This window comes from Hemiscyllium ocellatum, chromosome 22 (assembly GCF_020745735.1).
Source record: "Hemiscyllium ocellatum isolate sHemOce1 chromosome 22, sHemOce1.pat.X.cur, whole genome shotgun sequence".
NCBI lineage: Eukaryota > Metazoa > Chordata > Chondrichthyes > Orectolobiformes > Hemiscylliidae > Hemiscyllium > Hemiscyllium ocellatum.
The window spans coordinates 55,026,197-55,049,228 of NC_083422.1; the positions used below are offsets into that span (position 1 = coordinate 55,026,197).

The 23,032-nt window shown below is 43.0% G+C and overlaps 1 protein-coding gene across 1 annotated transcript in view; it reads left to right on the forward strand.

The window, feature by feature from the left end:
- Positions 1-23,032, forward strand: part of hpse2 (heparanase 2) — a 305,633-nt gene that overhangs the window by 112,135 nt on the left and 170,466 nt on the right. The window contains exon 4 of the mRNA XM_060842506.1: positions 2,214-2,387. Coding sequence (XP_060698489.1) covers positions 2,214-2,387 — 174 coding nt within the window. The remainder of the gene's footprint in view (positions 1-2,213; positions 2,388-23,032) is intronic.

Sequence of the window (23,032 nt, forward strand, 5' to 3'; positions counted from 1 at the left end):
ATAAACTCTACAATTCTCTCCCTAAATTCTCTCACTGCTATCATTAAGGTGCTCCACTTATTTTAACAAGGTTTTGAATGTGTGTCCTAACATCACCTTATGTGAATTGATATTAAATTTTCTTTGATAATTCTCCTACAGAGCACTTTGGGACATTTCACTTGCCTTCGGTGTTTGATGTTTTTTTGCTCATTGGCATTATAACAAGACCGGAGCACTTTTAAACGATGCAATATTGCATTGTCAATTCAACCCTAGTGATGTCATGACAACACACTCCCATTCATGTTCACATGTTATTGTATCATGATGCCGCACTGCCATGTCAACTCACTGACCACAACTGTGGTTAACAACAACTCGATGTTTCAAAGTGTTTTACTGCAACATTTCGGAACAAAATTTGACACTAAGGCATGAAAGGAGACATGAGGACACATAGCTAAAAGCTTGTTCAAAAGGTTAGCTTTAACGGAGCAGGTGAATTGACATTTTCGGGCATGAGCTCTTCATCAGGAATGAGGTTTGTGGGCTGGGGGGTCTTAGAGATAAATGGGAGGGGGTGGGGCTGGGGCGAAGGTAGCTGATCATGCAATAGGTAGATGAAGGTGAGCGAAAAGCATTCTCATTCGTATTGTCTGTTGTTTAGGAAAGATTAGACTCATTGGGCCAAGTACATGTGGAGTGGTTTGAAAGATCCTTAGGCTATGGAAGGTACGAAAGAAATGCAAGTTTTCCGAGTTCCTTGCTTTTAATTTATGCATAAGCCGTGACTCCCTGCAAAAAAGGGGAAAATGAAAGAAAACAAAATCTAAAGCCAAGAAGGGCTGAATGTTAAAAACTGGTTCTAAAAAATGTACTGCAAATCTGGATTAGAAAGACACAGTTCCTTTCTTAACCACACCGGTGATGTTATAAATTGCGCCCAACTTCATTGATGTGGTTATAATATTTTAAATTAACTGTGACACTTCTTCAACGGGACCAGCTTTAGCTGATGTGGATTTCTGGTGCTCAAATATTTTTTCAAATCTTGGGAACCACTGACTGAAAGGACAAAGACATTGACCCTAATATATTGACCCTGTGTATGCATATCCAATATTGTTTCCAAGTATTATATTGAAAGGTTTGCCATTCTGATGAAGGGTCACTATACTCAGTGTTAAATTGCTGTCTCTCTATGGGTGCTGCCTGACCCACTGTGACCTGCAGCATTTTTTGATTTCAATACAGACTCCAACATCTGCAGTAATTTGCTCCTATATCCAATCCTGGTTGGATTGATATTGCACACTGCATTTTAATTACTATTAATTGTTATGTTATCAATAAAGTCCATTGTATGTAATTCTTACAGAAGGTTTTATTTGGAGATAAATGGTATATGCAAGGTGATAACTCCATTAGCATCAAATTTTTCCAAATAAGCTGACTTTGTCCTGCTGTGTGTTTGAAGGGTTGTCCTAATAGCCCGTTGTGAATTTGGCAGAACATCTGTAAGAATCTCCCAGAAGAGATCTAGGTGCCACCTAGCCTTTTACTTGGAGTTCCAACCAACTTTCAGAGGAGGCGATGGCCTACTGATATTGTTGTTGGACTGCAGACCCAGTTAATGTTCTGGGGACCCAGGCTTGAATCCCATCATGGCAGATGGTGGAATGTGAATTCAATAAACAAAATGTGGAATTACTATCTAATGATGACCATGAGTCCATTGTTGGGAAAACTCCATCTGGTTCACTAATATCCTTTAGGGAAGGAAACTGCCATCCTTTCCTGGTCTGACCTACATATGAATCCAGACCCACAGCAATGTGGTTGGCTCTTGATTATCCTCCAGACAATTAGGGATGAGCAGAGTCAAAAAGTGTGGTGCTGGAAAAGCACAGCAGGAGATGTAGCATCCGAGGAGCAGGAGAGTTGACGTTTTGAGGGCAAGCTCTTCATTAGAAATGCCATCTGACCGTCTGTGCATTTCCAGCACCACACTTTTTAACTTTGATCTCCAGCATCTGCAGTCCTCAGTGTTTCCTAGTTCAGGATGGCCAAGCCAGCGGGTGCCCTCATTCTGTGAATGAATAAATGTTTAAGAAAAGGTCATAGTTGCACTTCACGTGCCCCTTCACACTACAGGTGCAGCCCCGCTCTCTACAGGAATGTGTCGGATTGAATGTTTGGCCAGATTTCAACTGTAGCTCGTTTTTACCCAGCCAGGTCTCTAGACAAACTGTACAACTTTGTCGAGTGCTCCGGCTTGCACCTGATTCTCGGCCTGAATGCCTTGCTGAGGAACCCCGACAACTCCTGGAACGGTTCCAGTGGCCTGAGTCTCCTCAAGTACTGTGCAGGCAAGAAGTACAACATCTCCTGGGAGCTTGGAAACGGTAAGTGAGCTTCTCCATCCACTCAGCAACGTCAGCGGGAAGGCTCAAGGGCCGATCGGGAAGTCAGGGTTTTTAAACACCAGACGGTGCTCAGATGTGGTGAGAGATGGTAGTTCTGGAAAGGCGCAGCAGGTCGGACAGCATTCAAGGAGAAGGAAAGTCAACATTTCAGGCAACTCCTCGGATGCTCTCTGACCTGCCGTGCTTTACCCAGCTCCACATCTATTGACTCTGGTTTCCAGCATCTGCAGTCCTTCCTGTCTCCGAGATGATTCTTCTGCTCATGGGGGTGATTAAATCTACTGAGTGGTCACCGATAAGTTGAAAGAAATTCCTTTTGTCAGGGAAGGATTACATCCTGGAAATTGCCTCAGCAGGGATTCACATGGCATTGCAGGGGAAGCTAGTTGGTCTGAATGCCCTTTTTCTATGTTCTGCATTCCACATAGTTCTCAGCAACACAAGCAGCCAGTCCCTCCACCATCAATGCGCAGTAGCAGTGGTGTGTACCATCTACAAGATTTAGTGCAGTAACTCAGCAAGGCTCCTTTGTCAGCCTCTTCCAAACCCACATCATTTCCATTTTAGAAGGACAAGGGCAACAGATACATGAGAACACCACCCTCTTCATGTTTACCTCCAAGCCACTTGTCACCCCAACTTGGAAATATGCCACCCTTCCTACAATGCCACTGGGACAAAATCCTGGAATTCCCTCCCTCAGGGCATTGTGGGTCAACCCACAGCACGTGGACTACAACGGTTCAAGAAGACAACTCATCGCCACCTTCTCAAGGGGCAACTAGGGACGCGGCATTAGATACTGACCCAGACAGTAATACTCAGGTCCCACAAATGAATTAAACAAAATCTCTGGCTTTTAGGGGAGGCCACAGCATAGCGATATTATCACTGGGCTGATGAAGGGCTTATGCCCGAAATGTCGAATTTCCTGTTCCTTGGATGCTGCCTAACCTGCTGTGCTTTAATCAGCAACACATTTTCAGCTGTGATCTCCAGCATCTGCAGACCTCACTTTTTACTTTGTTATTCCAGTGACCCAGTTAATGTTCTGAAGACCCAGAACATGGCAAATGAGGGATTTTGAATTCAATAAAAAATCTGGAATTAGGAGTTTAATAATGACTATGAATCCATTATCGGAAAAAAACCCATGTACTTTACTTTTGTCCTTTAGGGAAAGAAACTGGCATCCTTACCTGGCCTGGCTTCCATGGGAATCCAGACCCACAGCAGTGTGGTTGACTCTTAACTGTGCTCTGGGCAATAAATGCTGACCTAGCCAGTGATGCTGACATCCTGTGAATGAATAAAAGTTAAAAACATGGTTTTGCCCTGGTATGAAGGCTCTTCACTACCATTATCAACACAGACTGCAAACTGTAGTTTGGTATGATGTGGCCTAACACACACTTGGGGAATGACAGCTATATTTTCGTGAGAGAGACCCAATGTAGTATATCGGCCTCGGGTATAAAAGTTAATATAAATAAATCTCCCAGCCAACTAACCTTTGGAAACAGGAAATTTACAAATGTCAGCAGCTGGACCAGCTAAAAGCTAAGTCTGGAATCTTAAAATGTGCGTTGCAGGCTTCAGTATTCATTCTGAAATGTGGATAATTTTAACCAAGGGGAACTTTGCAGTATCATTGCTTAGAAGATGGCATGGATGAGGTACAGTCCACAGTTGATTGGATTGTGGAAGATTGGACTCATTGGATCAAATGTTTGTTCCATTCATCCTTAGATACAGGAGTGTATCATTACCCTGACGAGCATTCCCATTGAAAGAAAAGAATAAAGAGTGCTGATAATATGGTGGTGTGCAGGGAGACTTGGCAAATATTCTTATTTCTCACATGACCGTCTACACCTATAAATGTATGTGACCATATCAATCTGGAGAAGGAGCAGGTCATTTGACACTTGAGCCTGTTCTGCCATTCAAAAAGATCATGGCTGCTCTGATTGTGAAGTCAACTTTATAGTGCTGTCTACTCATCTTGACCTTTGACTCAGTTAGTCAAATATCTACCTATTCAATAACCCTCACCTCTACTGCTGTCTGAGGAAGAGAGTCTTTCTTTGAGAAAAAGAAGGTTCTCTGTCTTTCATGAGGATCCCTTATTTCTAGACGATGTCCCCTAGTTCAAGTCTCTCGTAAAAAGGGAAATATCCTTTCAGCGTCCACCCTATCAAATCCTCTTAGGACCTTCAACTTCTCAATAGGATGATCACTTATTCTACTGAACCCCAATGGATGCAGGTCCAATCCATTCAATTGCTCCTGGTAAGGTAACTCCCACATACTAGGTATCAGCCCAGTGAACCTTCCCTGAATTGCTTCACCAGCATTTATATCCTTTTTTAGATAAGGAGATCATGTGTACACAGATCCTGGATGTGGTCTCAGCAATGCCTTGCAGCAAGACATTCCATCTTTTATATTCCCTTGGAATAAACAATAACAATCCATTTGCCATCCTAATCTATCTGTTTACCAACTTTAAGTGATTCATGTCACTACACCCAGATCCCTCTGTACCTCAGAGTTCTGCCATCTTCTGCCATTTAAATAATATGCTGGTTTACTGTTTTTCCCACTAAAATGGACAGTTTCACATTTTCCTGTACTACATTCCATCTGTCATTTGACTTATTCTATCTCTATCCATTTGCAGACTCCTTATCCCCTCTTCACGACTATCTTTGTATCATAATCAAACTTAACAGCCATTTTGTGCCCTCGCCCAAGTTACTCATTTAATTTTAAATAGTTGAGGCCCCAGTAATGATCCCTGTGGTGCACCATTAGTCACAACTTGCCAATCCAACAATGGCCACCAGGCGAGCAATCCAGGATCCCAAGCTAAGTCTATGAGCACAGATGGTGCAATTAGGATTAATGAAAATCTGGTATTAAATGCTTGCCTAATGGTGACCCCATGACCGTTATTGATTGTTGTAAAATCTTGTCTGGGTCACCACTGTCAACTAAGGAAGTAAATATTTCATCTTACCAGGTCTGGCCTACATATAACTTGAGACATCGAGCAATGTGGTTGACACTTAACTGCCCCCTGAAATTGCCCTAGCAAACCAATCAGTTCTGATGGCATCAAGGGGTGAGCAATAATGATGAAGCCCTTCCTGATGAAACATCAATTTTCCTGGTCCTTGGATGCTGCCTGACCTGCTGTGCTTTTCCAGCATCACTCTAATCTAGACTCTAATCTCCAGCATCTGCAGTCCTCACTTTCACGAGCAATAAATGTTGGCCCATCCAGTGATGCTTGTACCTCATGTATGAATATTAAAAAACACCATATGCCTATTGTTTGTTCCCTGTTAGTTGCCCGGTCATTTACCATATTAGCTCTTACACCAAGAGCTGTTGTTTTGAGTAGTAACCTTTGACCTAACACCCTGTTAAATGTGTTATGAAAATCTAAGTACAACACATCTGCAAGGTACCCCCCCCTTATCCATGTTCTTCAGAGGACTCCAATAGGTTAGTCAAATGTGATTATGCTTTCACAAAACTGTGTTGACTCTGCCTGATTGCATTGGGAGTTTCGAAGTCCCTGCCAAATCTGCCTTATGACTAGATTCCAACATTTTCCTTGTGACAATACGAAGCTGACTGAACTATAGTTTCTTGTTGTCCGTCTCCTTCTTTTCTTGAATCACTTTTTTCCAATCCAATTGGACAATTCCAGAATTGAGGAAAGTGTGGATAATGTAAACAAATGCATCAGTTATTTTAGCAACCGCTGCTTTTAAGACTCTAGGATGATGTCCATCAGGCCCTGGGGACTTCTCTGCTTTTAGTTTTAATATTTGCTTCTAGATTCTATTGTAGATGACTTTGTAGCTATTCTGGAATACCAAGGCAAGGCCTATTTAGGTAGAAAATTCTGGTTGGATTGTAATCCTGAAAACTTGAGCACATGACATCCTGACTCCCATTACTTACCCTCTCACTGCTGCTATTGCGCTACAAACTATCTGTCTCCAAAAAAAGCTAACTTCCCAAACCATATTGGGGATGGGAGGGGGTAGGTTAACTCTTTCCTTATTCCACTCCCTACAACATTTGAATTTAAAAGGAAGGCGACGTTGCCAGTTTATATAACTAGCTCAATCATGATCTTACTGAAGAGAGAGCAGGTACACAGGGCCAATTAGAATGCTCCTGTTCCCATTCCTTATGGGTCTTATGGATAATCTCAATGTAAAACCTGAAATTTTCACTTGCACCAGAATCCACCATCACATTGGGAAAAAGCTTCAAGAAATGGATGAACAAGGTTAACTCAGAAAGAAGTGGTATGATATTTTAGAAGTGCTGCAAAATCAGAAATTGCTAGAAAAACTTACCAGGTGTGTGGACAGAGAAAACAGAGCTAACATTTTGAGATCTGAGGACGGGTCACTCCACAGATGCTGCTGAGCTTTTCCAGCAATTTCTGATTTTGTCTCTTAACCATTTGGGAGTTTTGAAGCCCCCTGCTACATTTGTGACCTTTCTTCGGTACTGATTGTAGCTAGGAAGAGCCTGGTATATATGCTAGAGAAGGTTGGGCGTGGGGGGAAGAAAGAAGGTAGAGATGGAGCCCAGATAGAGAGAGCAACAGTTGGACAGACAAAGGAATGGGCAGAGGTCAGTCTGGGAGAATCAAGATCTGCTGATGGGGACAGTGAGTTGCTTGTGGTAGCAGCCCATATGATGACAAGGCGTGGTGTGTGGGGGAAGGGGTAAGGACATGGGAGAAGGTGTTCAGGCCCTAAAATTATTGAACGTGACGTTGAGTCCAGAAGGCTGCGGAGTCCCCGAGCGGAAAATGCAGTGGTGTTCTTCCAGCTTGCCCTGTTGCTGTTAGATATTAGCGCTAACTTGGTCTGCGTGTGACAGCAAAGTGCATGCAGCATGCACACCCGCTGTGTCAATTTCACACACACAAACACTGATGTTTTAATCAAAGCAGAACCATTCTGATTTTATGTATGTGCTGTTAGATTGACAAGTTTAATGGCAAACTTGTGGGCATGCTGGCGAATGCTCCACCACTTTTTCTGCATTGATGAGACGTTACATCTGTTTGTGGTCTTGGAGTTGATACAGGGGCACACCAGATTAGACTGAGCGATTTTTACACTGCTAACGCGTTCTGGCCTCTCCGAAAGGTCACAGCTGAAAGCTGGGCGGTCGGGAGGTGGTGTTGGAGGGGGGTGGTGGGGGGCTGGGGCAATACAAATACTCTCTGGGCTAACAATGACTAATGCGCAAAATGTGGTAAAACGTTTTGCAGAAGGGATTTTTTTTATGCTCTGATAATCAGACACCAGCGAGAACTGGAAGGTTCCTGGGAGTTCAAGTTGCACCAGTTCACTGAAAGCCTTCAGCTTAATCTGTTCATTCTAGAATACCCAGATTTGCTTAGAAGAGTGACAAAATAAACAAAAATCTTTAGACTGAGCACGCCAGGCCCTCTTTACTACTGCTGACTTGTGTTAATAATTCATACAATTCCTTCAGTGCAGATAGAGCTCATTCAGCCCATCAAGTCTGCACCAACCATCTGAAGAGCATCCCATCCATCCCTTTAACACTGCATTCCCATTGGCTAACCCACCCAGCCTGCACATCCCTTGACACTATGGGGCAATTTAGCATGGCCAATCCAGCCAACCATTATATCTGTGGACTGTGGAGGGAACTGTGCAGACACAGGGAGACTGTGCAAACTCCTCACAGACATTCATCTGAGGCTGGAATTGAACCCCGGTCCCTGGTGCTGTGAGGCTGCAATGCTAACCACTGTGCCGCCCTACCAATGGCTAACAACTAGCTGTATTACTGTATTAATAACTAGTTGCCTACAGTTGGTAAAGAGGCCCAGCCTTGGTACGTAAGCAATTTGAGCAAAGGAATAGGTGCAGGTCATTTCGTTTCTGAAGTCCTTCAGTTCATGGTTGAACTGTATCATAATTCCATCTAACAGTCTACCGGAAAAGGCACACCTCGTTTTGCTCCATGCAGTGACACTTCTGTCAAACAACAGTGCGCTTGATCTTTGGAATATATTTATTTTAAAGGGTGAGTGCAGATAATTGTCATCTGGAAGAAAAGATTCAGCTGAAGAATGGCATTTCACAGCATGGCCCGGGTTAATATCTGTAGATGTAGAATACTGGGACTTTTACACGTCTCAGACATTTCACTTTATCTCTCGGTGCCCAGCACTGACAGATTGAACCCATTCAAGTTACACAGCCTTGGGGTCTCGGCAGTCTGTCACATTTTGGAATGGACTAGGCGTCAATTACGACCAGGTATATTCCTGCCACGCCCTGGGCAAGTTGAGGGAGGGGGGTTTACTGGTGTGCAGTTGGTAAGAGTGGGACGGGAGGAGAAGGAGGGAGGGGGGTTCACAGTGACCTTCTGCAATAGTTGGAAAATGAGAAAGGAGACTCTCATTGCCATTGTGAAAAGATCAATGTCAGGTTAAATCCATTTCAAATGTTGCACAGAAAGAGAGATTGACTGTTCTTCAGTGCCCTATTCAGAGTAGCTTATCACATTTTATGGGGCATTTTCCTTCTCTTACATCCCGTGTATTGGACCATGTTGATGCAACATGTAGAGAATAGTTTGGAAAGAATTACAGACCCACGAAGGAGACACCTGATTTGTAGAATTCCCACAGCAAGGTACCAGGCCATTCAACCCATTGAGTCCACACCGACCCTCTGAAGAGCATCCCACCCACACCCATCCCATCCCGGTAACCCTGCATTCCCAATGGCAAATTCAACTCGTCTAAACCTCCGTGGATACTACAGGGCAATTTAGCATGGCACAAATCCTGATGAAGAGCTTATGCCCAAAACGTCGATTCTACTGCTCCTTGGATGCTGCCTGACCGGCTGTGCTTTTCTAGCACCACACTCACGACTCTGATCTCCAGCATCTGCAGTCCTGAATTTCTCCCAATCCACCGAACCAGCATATTGTTGGACTGTGGGAGGAAGACAGAGCACCTGGAGGAAACCCAAGCAGACACAGGGAAAATATGCAAAGTCCACACAGACAGTTGTCCGAGGGTAGAATAGGGCCCAGGTCCCTGACGGTGTGAGGCAGCAGTGCTGAACCCCTGTGCTACCCCAGTTGATTGCCCATCTATGAATGGAGTTGAAAATCAGAAAAATTCATGTGTCTTGTCTGTGATCCTCTTATTCTGAATTACTTTGCTGCACCAATATGAGTTAATTGCACCCAAAATCAAAGACAGTGAATTTAACCTATCTTTCTCCATGTTCTGACCATTACAATCCAGATCATTCCATCACCACCACATCCATTGGCTTCTTCCTGATTGTTGAGAATGGTGGTGTCATAGAATCCCTACAGTGTGGAAACAGGCCATTTGGCCCAACAAGTCCACACTGACCCTCCAAAGAATAACCCACCCAGACCCATTCCCTTATCCTATTACTCTATAATTACCTCTATAATTACTCTATAATTACCTCTGACTAATGCACCTAACCTACACTTCCCTGAACATTATGGGCAATTTAGTATGGCCAATTCACCTAAGCTTCATATCTTTGGACTGTGGGATGAAACTAGAGTACCCGAAGGAAACCCATGCAGACAGAGGGAGAAGGTGCAAACTCCACACAAATAGTTGCTCGAGGCTGGCATTGAACCCACCCTGGCACTGTGAGGCAGCAGTGCTAACCTGTCTAATCTGTCAAGGGATCATTCTGGGAATTCTTGGAAACACTGCAGCAGGTACACATCGGACATAACCATCAACTTTCATGAGACTATGAAAAGCTCACAAAAAACAAATTGAGAAATAATTCCTTCTCAAGAGGGATATGGAAAAACCTTTCCTGAAAATAAATGCAACTCTTCATTCTGCAATTAGCATAACTTGTGCATTATTGAAGGTTCTAAATGCATTTATAGATAGCTAGCTCTAGATGGAGGGTGAAGGGATCCAAGGTTCTTTTAATTTGTTCTTTCATGGGATGGCAAGGGCAGAATTTGATGCTAATTCCTAATTGTCCTTCAGATGAGTGGCTTGTTAGAACCACTTCAGACAGCAGTTAAGGGGCCATTGCTGTAGCTCTGGTGTTGCATAGACACCAGACTGAGTAGCATTTACAGATTTCCTTCCCTAAAAGTTCGATAGTCAGTAATAATTTAATTGGTTTCTGATCAAGAGTTTTTCATTGATTTGCACAGTATGGGAGAGCCCCTTTGCTTATCTAATCCATTCAGCGCATTGAATTTCTCTCCCTTTCAACAATTTAACCTTTCAAACCCTTTCTCTTGCCTTCTCCCCATAACCCTTACTAATCAAGAACCTATCTATTTCTGTCTTAAATACACTCAGTGACTTGGCCTCCACACCTCTCTGTGGTAATGGGTTCCACGGATTCACCACACTCTGGCTGAAGACGTTCCTCCTCATCTCAGTTCTAAAGGCCATTCAACCCATTGAGTCCACACTGACCCTCTGAAGAGCATCCCACCCACACCCACCCCATCCTGGTAATCCTGCATTCCCAATGGCCAATCCATCTAGTCTAAACCTCCATGGATACTACAGTGCAATTTAGCATGGCCCAAATCCTGATGAAGAGCTTATGCCCAAAACATTGATTCTCCTGCTCCTCGGATGCTGCCTGACCGGCTGTGCTTTTCCAGCACCACACTCTTGACTCTGATCTCCAGCATCTGCAATCCTGAATTTTTCCCAATTCACTGAACCAGCATATTGTTGGACTGTGCGAGGAAGCCAGAGCACCTGTTCGAGAGAAGAAGATTGAGAAGTGACGTAATAGAGACATATAAGATAATCAGGGGGTTAGATAGGGTGGACAGGGAGAGCCTTTTTCCAAGAATGGTGATGGCGAGCACGAGGGGGCATAGCTTTAAATTGAGGGGTGATAGATATAGGACAGATGTCAGAGGTAGTTTCTTTACTCAGAGAGTAGTAAGGGTATGGAATGCTTTGCCTGCAATGGTAGTAGATTTGCCAACTTTAAGTACATTTAAGTCATCATTGGACAAGCATATGGACGTACATGGAATAGTGTAAGTTAGATGGGCTTCAGATTGGTATGACAGGTTGGCACAACACCGAGGGCCGAAGGGCCTGTACTATGCTGTAATGTTCTATGTTCTATAAAGGGTCATCTTTTCACTCTCAGGCTGTGTCCTCAGATCCCAGTATTTTGTACAAATTGAAACATTTTCTTTATATCTACTCTATCCAGGCCTCTCAGTATTGTGTAAGTTTCAATCAAATCCCCCCCTCATCCATCTAAACTCCATCAAGTACAGTCCTCAACTACTGCTTATGTCCCAAGTCCTTCATCCCCAGAATCATTCTTGTGAATCTCCTCTGGATCCTCCCCAGGGCCAGCACAACCTTTCTTAGTATGGGGTCCAAGGTGGCTCATGATTTAACTGGATGAAATTCTACCAGGGGTGGGATTTGAATTCATTGTCCCTGAAGAATTTGTCCCAGAATTATTAAGTCAATGACACTACCACAATGCCACCACCTGATGCCTCTATGTGTGGGCTGAGATGGTTGTACAGGACATTGGCAGTGGGAATCGTTGGGAATTGTCAACTTGATTTCAGCTCACTTTCCTTTCTAATGTGTAAAACCAGCTGCCGATTTTATTGCCCATTTGAAGCTGTGACAAATGTTTGTCTTCACCACCAGTGGTTCTAACGCTAAACAGGATTGATGACCAGAAGACATGAAGGTTAAATAGTTTGTATGTGGACTGGATTCTGATTTATAGGCGGAGTGGCTGCTATGCTACAGGATTAAAAAGCCAGAGATCTGGGCTAATGTAATGATGAAGTATGATGAATTCAAATAACTACATACCAGCTAAGGAGCTTAAATTCAATTCATTGATTTAATCTGGAATACGTAGCTAATATAAATAATACTGACTGGGAAAATACTAGTCATGAAAAAGGAACCATCTGTCCCTTGGGGAATGTTATCTGCTGCTCTGACCTGGCTGATATGTGACTCCACATCCAGAGGAATGATGTGCCTCTATAAGGCCTTCTGAAAGATTGGAAATATGTTGGGCTTGGCAGTGACATCATTTCCTGTGAATGAATTAAGAAAAATCCCTGGTTCTTTGAACCAAGTTTGGTTGCTTTGGACTGTTTATGCAGCACTTTTCCTCAAATATTAAATCTACTGGATCAAATCTGAGTTAGGATAGAATGCCATCATCTATAGGTCAATGGGCTAAGTGGTCCTTTCCCTGCTTTCTTAGAATGATAGAGATATACTGCACAGAAACAGACCCTTCAGTGCAACAGGTCCATGCCAACCAGTTATCCTAAATTAATCTAATTCCCATTTGCCAGTTGGTCTATATCCCTCTAAACCCTTCCTATTCATATACCTGTCCAGATGTCTTTTAAATGTTGTCATTGTATCAACCTCTTCCACTTCCTCTAGCAGCTCATTCCATATACGCACCACCATTTGCGTGAAAAAGTTGCCCCTTACGTCCCTTTTAAATCTTTCCATTCATACCTTAAAGCTAAGCCCTCTAGTTTTGGACTCCCCCACCCCAGGGAAAAGACCTTGACTATTCACCCTATCTACGCCCATCATGATTTTATAAACTTCTATCAGGTCACCCCTCAACCTCCGACACACCAGGAAAAACAGCCCCAGCTTATTCAGCCTCTCCCTATAGCTCAAATCTTCCCCAAAACTGGCAGCATCCTTGTAAATCTTTCAGAACCCTTTCAAGTCACACAACATCCTTCCTATAGCAGGGAGACCAGAATTGCACTCAACCTTCCAAAGGTAGCCTAACCTTCAGCTGCATTTCTCTAGAATCAGGTTCTCCTTTTTTCTTCAGAAGGTATTTATTCTTAAAAAACTGGACTCCTTTCACCACAGTCTCAGCAAGAAGCAACTTCTCTGAAGAAGGATTGCAGCCAGATCTCCTTCAGGCCATCTCAGCCCACTTCATTTCGGGATCTTTGCACCCTCAGTTTACATGCCAATTGAACTTCAGTCAAAAGTGATTTCTTTTTGGCTGAGCATGAACATTCAACTTACACAGCATGAGTCACTGAATTATTGCAAATTAAACAAATGTAACTTGAGGAATGTGCAAAATAAACAGAATAGCAACACTAAATCAACTGAAAACACTCTCAGATAAGTAGAAATTGAGAAAATTACTACCGACAGTCAAACATGTCACCATCAAGTTTCCCATATGTGTTCCCTGCGTCCAATGTCAGTGTAAAATCAGCCGCTCTAGCAATTTCTTTCAGATCCGGAACCTCTTATAGTTTATCTACAACACCCAATTATTTACTGCTTTCCAAAATATCCAATCTCCTGCATTCCAAAGCCTTCTTTTTCTTGGCATCCTGAAACCTGAATGTGCCTTTAATGGCAGTTGAGCCTTACATTCTACCTACAATATTGTAGAAATGTCGACTAAGCATTGAGCGCATATTAAAAGTTGAATTAAGAAGTTAACTTATTTGAATAAACTACACCACGATAGGAGGAGGCTTCTTTTCAGTGACTTAGCCTGAGTGGCACAACTGTGAATATTCGGAACTCTTAAAGGCTAAAAGTGAGAGAGACAAAAACCTCTGATCATTGGCCTGAACGTTAAGAGCAGTGGGTCGAGGTTTGCCCCAGTTTATTGCATCGTGCCATTGTTGACACAAACACGTTTGTGATTTTGCAACAAGTTTACACCTCCCCTCCAAATGAGTGTTTGCAATGCTCATCAACTCAACTTAATCCAGCAGTCTCCCCTAATGGTTCTCAAACAATTACATGGCAAAATTACGAGCCTTGTTGAAGTGATTAGATTAGATTAGATTACTTAGATTAGATTAGATTAGATTACTTACAGTGTGGAAACAGGCCCTTCGGCCCAACAAGTCCACACCGACCCGCCGAAGCGCAACCCACCCATACCCCTACATTTACCCCTTACCTAACACTACGGGCAATTTAGCATGGCCAATTCACCTAACCCGCACATCTCAGGCGACTGACTGTGTGGAGTTTGCACGTTCTCCCCGTGTCTGCGTGGGTTTCTTCCGGGTGCTCCGGTTTCCTCCCACAGTCCAAAGATGTGCGGGTCAGGTGAATTGGCCATGCTAAATTGCCCGTAGTGTTAGGTAAGGGGTGAATGTAGGGGTATGAGTGGGTTGCACTTCGGCGGGTCGGTGTGGACTTGTTGGGCCGAAGGGCCTGTTTCCACACTGTAAGTAATCTAATCTAAAACGTGAAACTGATTTGTGTTCAAAAGATAAGGCTTTAAAAACACCTGTCTGGTTTTGTGTTCAGGAATTCCAGAAGCACAACACAGGGACAGGAAAATTAATCCTTTTTGCCCAGGATCGGGAGGCTTTTTTTTTGTGTGAGGCCAGAATTTCATTTTGCAAACATCTGTGGTTTCAAGAAAGAGCTCTCGAGCATTTTACAGCCTTTTGCGTTGCCTTCCTAGAAGGATGTGGAGATGTCGGTCCAGATTGGGGTGGACAAAGGCAGTTGTCACGTGACGCCAAGTCATAGCCAGATAGGTTGATTTGAAATCCTGGGTGTACAGGTATACACTACCTCCTGATATCAATGGATAAGGGTAGAAGTCACACAACATCAGGTTATAGTCCAACAGGTTTATTTGAAATCACAAGCTTTTGGAGCACTGCTCCTTCATCAGGTTATATGACCTTGTTGGACTATTTGGGTGGTTGCTTTACCCGAAACACTACTTGGGTAGTGTCTCCCACCTATCCTTCTCCTCTAACCAAAAAAACGTTCTGAGCATCGTTTGGTAGAATGACAAGTGTTTTCTTTTGTGTTTCATTTTTTCAGTGGTCTATTTGGGAATTTAGAATAGTGGTAATGGAGGTTAGGGCAGTTGAATGTTTCTCCTGCAGTGTGTGAGAGGCAAGGGTCACCTCTAGTGACCCTGCTGACCTCATTTGTGGGAAGTGCACCCAACTCCAGCTCATCAAGAACTGTGTTAGGGAACTGGAGCTTGAGCTGGATGAAGTTCGGATAATTTGGTAATATGTAGACAGGTCAACAAGGGGTGATGCCATATTGGATTTGGTACTGGGGAATGAACCCGGCCAAGTGTTAGATTTGGAGTTAGGTGAGCACTTTGGTGATAGTGACCATAATTCAGTTATGTTTATCATAGCAATGGACAGGGATAGGTATATACTTCAGGGAAAGAGGTATAACTGGGGAAAAGGCAGTTTAGGATGTGATTAGGCAAGGTTTAGGATAGGGAAGGAGACTGCAGGGGATGGACACACTTGAAATGTGAAAAGAGCCAGGAGGGGACAAGAGAAATTGTTGACAGTTAGGATCAAGGAAAACCCTAAGGCCTTCTATAGATGTATGTAGAATAAAAGAATGACTAGAATAAGATTAGGGCCAATCTAAGATAGTAGTAGAAAGTTGTGTGTGGAATCTAAGGACATAGGGGAATGCTGAATGAATACTTTTCAACAGTATTCACATTGAAAAAGGGCAATGTTAGTGAGAATATGGAGGTCTAGGCTATTAGATTAGATGGGATTGAGGTTGACAAAGAGGAGGCATGAGCAATTTTGGAAGATAAGATCCCTGGGCTGAATGGGATTTATCTTCGGATTCTCTGGGAAGCCAGGGAGGAGATTGCAGAGACTTTGGCTTTGACCTTTATGCTATCATTGTCGACAGGAGTAGTGCCAGAAGACTGGAGGATAACAAATGTTGTTCCCTTGTTTAAGAAGGGGAGTTGGGACAATCCTGGCAATTATAGGCCGGTGAGCCTTACTTCGGGTTGTGGGTAAGGTGTTGGAAAAGGTTATAAGAGATAGGATTTATAATCATTTGGAAACAAATAATTTGATTAGGGATAGTCAACACTGTTTTGTGACAGATAGGTCATGCCTAACTAACCTTATTGAATTCTTCGAGAAGGTGACAAAATAGGTGGATGAAGGTAAAGCAGTTGATGTGGTGTATATGGGCTTCAGTAAGGCGTTTGATCAGGTTCCACACGGTAGGCTATTGCACAAAATACGGAGTTTCGGGATTGAAGGCGATTTAACAGTTCGGATCAGAAATTGGCCAGCTGAAAGAAGACAGAGGGTGTTGGTTGATGGGAAATGTTCATCCTGGAGCTCAGTTACTGGTGATGTGCCACAAGAATCTGTTTTGGGGCCACTGCTGTTTGTCATTTTTGTAAATGGTCTGAATGTGGGTGTAGAAGGATGGGTTAGTAAATTTGCGAATGGCAGTAAGGTAGGCAGAGTTGTGGATAGTGCCAAAGGTTGTTGTGGGTTACAGAGCAACATGGTTAAGATGCAGAGCTGGGCTGAGAAATGACAAATGGAGTTTAATGTGGAAAAGTGTAAGGTAGTTCACTTCGGAAGAAATAACAGGAATGCAGAGTACTGGGCTAATCGTAGTGTAGATGAGCAGAGAGATCTCTGTGTCCATGTACATAGTTCCTTGAAAGTAGCCACCCAGTTGATAGGGTTGTTAAGAAGCCTTACGGTGTGTTAGCTTTTATTGGTAGAAGAATTGCGTTTCGGAGCCACAAGGTCATGCTGCAGCTGTACAAAGCTCTGGTGTGACCGGACTTGCAGTATTGCGTACAGTTCTGCTCACTGCATTATAAGAAGGATGTGGAAGGTTTGGAAAGGGTTCGGAGGAGATTTACTGGGATATTGCCTGGTATGGAAAGAAGGTCTTACAAGGAAAGGCTGAGGGAACTGAGGCTGTTTTTCATTGGAGAGAAGAAGTTTGAGGGGTGACTTAATCGAGACATACAAGATAATCAGAGGGTTAGATAGGGTGGACAGTGAGAGCCTTTTTCCTCCGATGGTGAAGGCTAACATGAGGGGACATAGCTTTAAATTAAAGGATAATTAGATTTAGGTCAGATATCAGGGGTAGTTTCTTTACTCAGAGACTAGTAGGGGCACAGAACGGCTTGCTTGCAACAGTAGTAGACTCACCGATGTTAAAGGCATTTAAATGGGCATTGGACATACATATGGATAATAATGGGACAGTGTAGGTTAGATGGGTATCAGATTAACTTCACAGGTCGGTGCAACATCAAGGGCCAAAGGGCCTGTACTGCTTTGTAACGTTCTATGTTCTATGTTCTATTTAACCTGGTGTGACTCCTAGAAGGATGTAACTTTATTTTCTGCTGTAGAACATTTCCAGAAGGCATTGTGCAATGGTACTTGTACATATTGATGTTAGAATTAAAAAAGTCTACGTTTATTTGTCAGCTGAAGCAGCAGGTACTGGTGAGGTAGATGAATACACTGGGCAGGGAGACCCAGTGCAGTTCTGTCACCACACTCTCGAGAAAAGCAGGAACCTCATCGCTGATCTTTCCTTCCTTCCCCAGCTCAAGAACCAGATAAAAAGGAACCTACTTCTAAAGACATTCCTGGAATTTACCAGCCATCATACCAGGCTGTTTGTGACCAGGCATGATGGAAAAAATTAGGAAATATTTGCATTTTCAGGAGCTCACCACTTTCCAAAGCATTTACACCCAATGAAATATTTTTGAGGTGTCACTGGGGGGTTCTGAAGGAGGGTCACTTGACCTGAAATGTTAACTCTGATCTCTCTCCACTGATGCTGCCAGACCTGCTGTGCTTCTCAATCGGTGTCTATTTTTGGTTGGGGTGTCACTGTTGTACTGTAAGAAAAGTGGTAGCCAATTTACACATAGCAAACTCTATGAGCAGCAAGTGTGATCAACAATTAATTTAATTTTGAGTGATGTTGGACAAGGGATCACTATTGACCAAGACACTTGAATAATTCTTTCAGAATAATGCCATTGGATCTATCACGTTTGGCTTTCATTTAGTGTCTGATCTCAAAATCGGCACTCCAGCAGTACTACATTTGACACAAAGGCTACATTACACTCTGCGAACCAATCTGATATAGATCATGTTTAAATGACGAGATCATGGTGGTTTAATCTTAAGCAAAGTAAGCAGTTGCAGAATCTCAGTTCACAATTCATTGCTCCTTAAGTGTTTACACAGTCTGGTGATATATTTGTACTGTTAGCATTTGCCATGCTCAGCTGTGACAGAAACATGAAAAATGCCCAGGACTGTTATTTTAAGCAACTTTGCTCAGAAAGTGTTTCCCCTCAACTCTTTTCTGATGAACGTTTTGCTTTTAAATAGTTTATGCTCATTGGATCCCCCTGACATGCAGGGAATTAATGAGTTGAGTGTTTTTGCTTTGCATATCCCCATTCCATACATGTCATGTTTTCACAAATATTGCTATGTATTTATTACTCTTAATAGTGCTTTCTGTTTATATCCTTTTGGCTTTGAAAATGAACTATTTTAAACTAAAACAAATAATCCTGTTGGATTAATACTAGATATGCTCTTTACTTGTTCCCTTTCTTCACCGTGCTCTCCACAACCCAAACTCCACCTCAACACCAGCTTCTCCCTGTTCTTCTTCACATAGGAGAGCAACTGAATCATTTTAATGCCTACTATCATTGGTACAGACGTGTACCCTCAACATTGCGTGTTCTGAAGCCCCAGTGTTTTGCTGGTGTCCAATTTGATGTCTTCAAATGTATGGACATCTCCAGATGCTGACATAAGCAGATCTTGGGATCTTCCTTGAGAGTTAATCCCCTTTACAAGATCTTCACGCCCTTGAAATTCAAACTGAGGCAATCAGCAAATGTAAGCTAAAATAAGACACGGTCGTCTGGACTTTGAGCACAGTGATGTCCGCTCTAGGTAGCCAAGTTAAGCCAATTGGCTGCGATTCAGAAACCAATGCATCCAGTGGATTGCTCCAGTGACCACTTAGTTTGTCATTTAGTGGCTCAATAGTGAGTAGATAAAGTTCAGCCTGCACCTTCCTCCCAAATGCTCATTTGATCAAGTGACTTGCTCATCATAAAACTGGACTGCACTGACCAAGGGGGTCCCAGTTTTATTGAATTATCAGTGATATTCAAACTTAAGATTAACTCAGTGCCCTGGGCTCAAAATGCATGAAAAACAGAATGCCTGAAGTTCTCTGATATTTGCAGCAAAGTTTCTTTCTCTTTTCTTTTAATGGGATGTGGGCATCAGTGGCAATGCCAGTATTTACTGCCCATCCTTGTTTCCAATTGGATTGGCCATTTTGGAGGACAATTCAGAATCAACCATATTGCTGTGGGTCAGGAGTCACCAGGACACAAGGGTGGCACATTTCCCACGCTAAAATGCATTAATGCATGTCTTGGGTCTCTGATGACGGTTATTTGTTGGTCACCATTACTGAGACCAGCTTTATGTCCTTTTTTAAATTAATTGCATTTAAATTCCACCATTGAACAAGCCTGGACCTCTGGATTTTTTATTCATTCACTAGATGTGGGCATCACTAGAATTGATTGCCCATCCTAGTTGCCTTTGAGAAGGTGGTGGTGAGCTGCCTTCTTAATCTGCTGTAGTCCATTTGGTCTAGGTACATCCACGATGGTGCTAGTGAGGAAGTTCCAGGATTTTGACTCAGCAATACTGAAGAAATGGCAATATATTTCTAAGTTAAGATGGTGAATGGCTCAGAAAGGAACTTAATGGTAGTGGCCTTCCTTTGTATCTGGTGTCCTTGTCCTTCTAACTGGCTTGGCTGTGGGTTAGGAAGATGCTACCTAAGGAGTTTTGATGAGTTGTTGCAGTGTATCTTGCAGATAGTACACACTGCTGCTATTGAGTGTCGAAGGTGGAGGGAGTGGATGCTTGTGGATGTGATGCCAATCAAATAGAATGCTTTGTCCTGGATGGTGTTAAACTTCTTGGGTGTTGTTGGAGCTGCACCCATCCAGGCGAGTGGGGAGTATTCCCTCACACTCCTGACAAATGGTGGGCAGGTTTTCAGGAATCAGGAGGTGAATTACTGACTGCAGTATTCTGAGCCTCTGTCCTTACCTCATCGTTGCAATATTTTACAGCTTCTCCAGTTCAGTTTCTAGTCAATGTCAAACCCCCAGGATATTAATAGTGAGGGATTCAGCAATTATAGTACCATTAAATGTCAAAGGGAAAAGACTACATTCTCTCATGTTGGAGAAAGTGAGGACTGCAGATGCTGGAAATCAGATTAGAGTGGTGCTGGAAAAGCACAGCAGGTCAGGCAGCATATGAGGAGCAGGAAAATCGACATTTCAGGCAGGAACCATCTCTCACGTTGGAGCCTGGCACTTGTGAGACATGAATGTAACTTGCCACATGCCAATCCAAACCTGGAGATTTCCCTGGTCTTACTGCATTTTGTCATGGACGGCTTCAGTAACTGAAGAGTCATAAATGGTGCTGACCATTGTGCAATCATCAGCAAATATCTCCACTTCTGACCTTATGATCAGGGGAAGGTCATTGATGAAGCAGCTGAAGATGGGTGGGTATAGGACACTATCCTGAGGAACTCCTGCCAGAGATGTCCTGGAGGTGAGATGACTGACTTCCAAGAATCACAACATTACCAGCCTATGGACATTACCACTGTGTCCCTGTCACTATCTATGTTTAGGTGGCAGCTCACCCCAGCATCAGGCTTGATGGCAATGCAGTCTCCAACTCACTTTAATGCTCCATTTTCTTTCCACTCTAACCTTGGTCTGCTGCAATATTCCAAGGAAGCTCAGTGCGAGTTTGAGAAATAGCAATTCTTCTTTCAACTTGGCACTCTGCAGCCCTCAGCACCCAACGTTGGATTCAGCGGTACTAGATCAGAACCGCTGGTTTGATTTGGTTTTGCTGGGTTTTTTCCTTCGTTTCTCCCTTTATTCTTCCATTTTGCATCCGGAAGGCTATTCTGTAGCTGCTCATCCCTCATCTTTCGTCACTCTCTCCATCTTCATTCCCTTTGGCATTGATCTTGTGAACCTCATTTTTACTCATTAACAGGATGAGGTTGTCACTGGCTGGGTCAGCATTTATCGCCCATCCATAATTACTCAGAGGGCAGTTAAGAGTCAACCACTTTGCTGAGGGTCTGGAGTGACATGTAGGTCAGACCAGGTAAGGATGGCAGTTTCCTTCTCTAAGGACATTAGCGAAACCGATAGATTTTTCCAACAATCGACAACCGATTCACAGTCATCATTAAACTCTTAATTCCAGATTTTATGTTTTTGTTTTTTTTCGTTAATCTCTCCTACAGACATTCTCTGTTGTTCCTTCCCTTCCCTACTCTCCCCTCCCCTTTTACTTGCTCAAAGCTAATTATATTTCCTCCATTGAAGGCTGGTCGGTTTGAAACGTAGCTGCTGCCTGGATTTCTGAGCATTCCCCCCCCTTTATCTTTATTTTCATTGCAAGTCACTATTGTTGCTTGCACATGAGGCATGAACACATCCACAGCAGAGAGGCAACCTATCCCTAGATACAAGTACCTCACCGCTGGAAAAAAGCAGAACTTACAGAAAATGCAACACCAGCCACATCATGTTCTTCTTAAACTAACATCTGGTTGTGCAAAATCTCGAGCTCTTTAGCTCACAGAATAGGGGGCATGTGCAAAATGTGCTGTAATGCATAAAACCAACACAGAAACGTGCACTTTTATATTTTTAGTACCAACGTACTTTTGGATTATTTGAAGAGCTTCCATGTGTAATATTTACCTTGGCCAGAGTGCAAGATTTAGTGAGTAATGAAGTGTTAGATCAGTATCCAATTACATTTAGTGATAACAAGGAACAGTAATGGAGAATAAGAGATTAACAATCGTTTATTTAAAGGAGTAGCATATCTTAATAATTTGTACTTTTCAAACAGAATTCTAAACTTTACAGTTCAGTTATTCAAGTGTCAGTATTGGGCAAACCTGGGTCAGGAACAGCCCAGGTTAGATGAAAGATGCTGTGTATGTACTAGCACTGTGTCTCAGTTCCATCTCCGCATCTAACGCTTGATGTGACAATGTCCATTTTTACACAGCACTTCTTCCCCTCCACTCTGCTAATTTAATGCCAGCCATTCCTGAATTAACAACACTGTCTGCTCGGAACTGAGATGATTCCCAAATTCATTTTGGATTAACAGCCAGCATTCATGGAGGTTTGTCATTACACCAGCCTTTCCTGAATTTCAGCCAAGGTTGCTGATTTACGAATTAATCTCAGATTCAGCAGAAGAGGAAAGAGAGTGATGAATCAGCATCGCACCACCATCACTTGCTGGCTTGTTCTATTTATAAAGCACTGTTGGATAGATCTCCCCTTTCTGTGGCATGGGGAAGGGCTGATGTTGCCCATTGACCATTTCTGTCATTCATGGTGTCACTGGAATATAACCTGATAACATCACTGCAGGTCCTTCCTCAATCTTTCCCGCTCACAAGCTCGCTCCTCCTTCAAGACTATCTTTGGCCAAGCTTTTGTTCATCCAACTGAATCATATTTTGTTTTATAATGTTTCTGTGTTAGAGATGCTATATATAAATGCAAGTTATTGCAGAGGTTATAGTATCATAGAGTCATCCATAGGTCCAACCTATC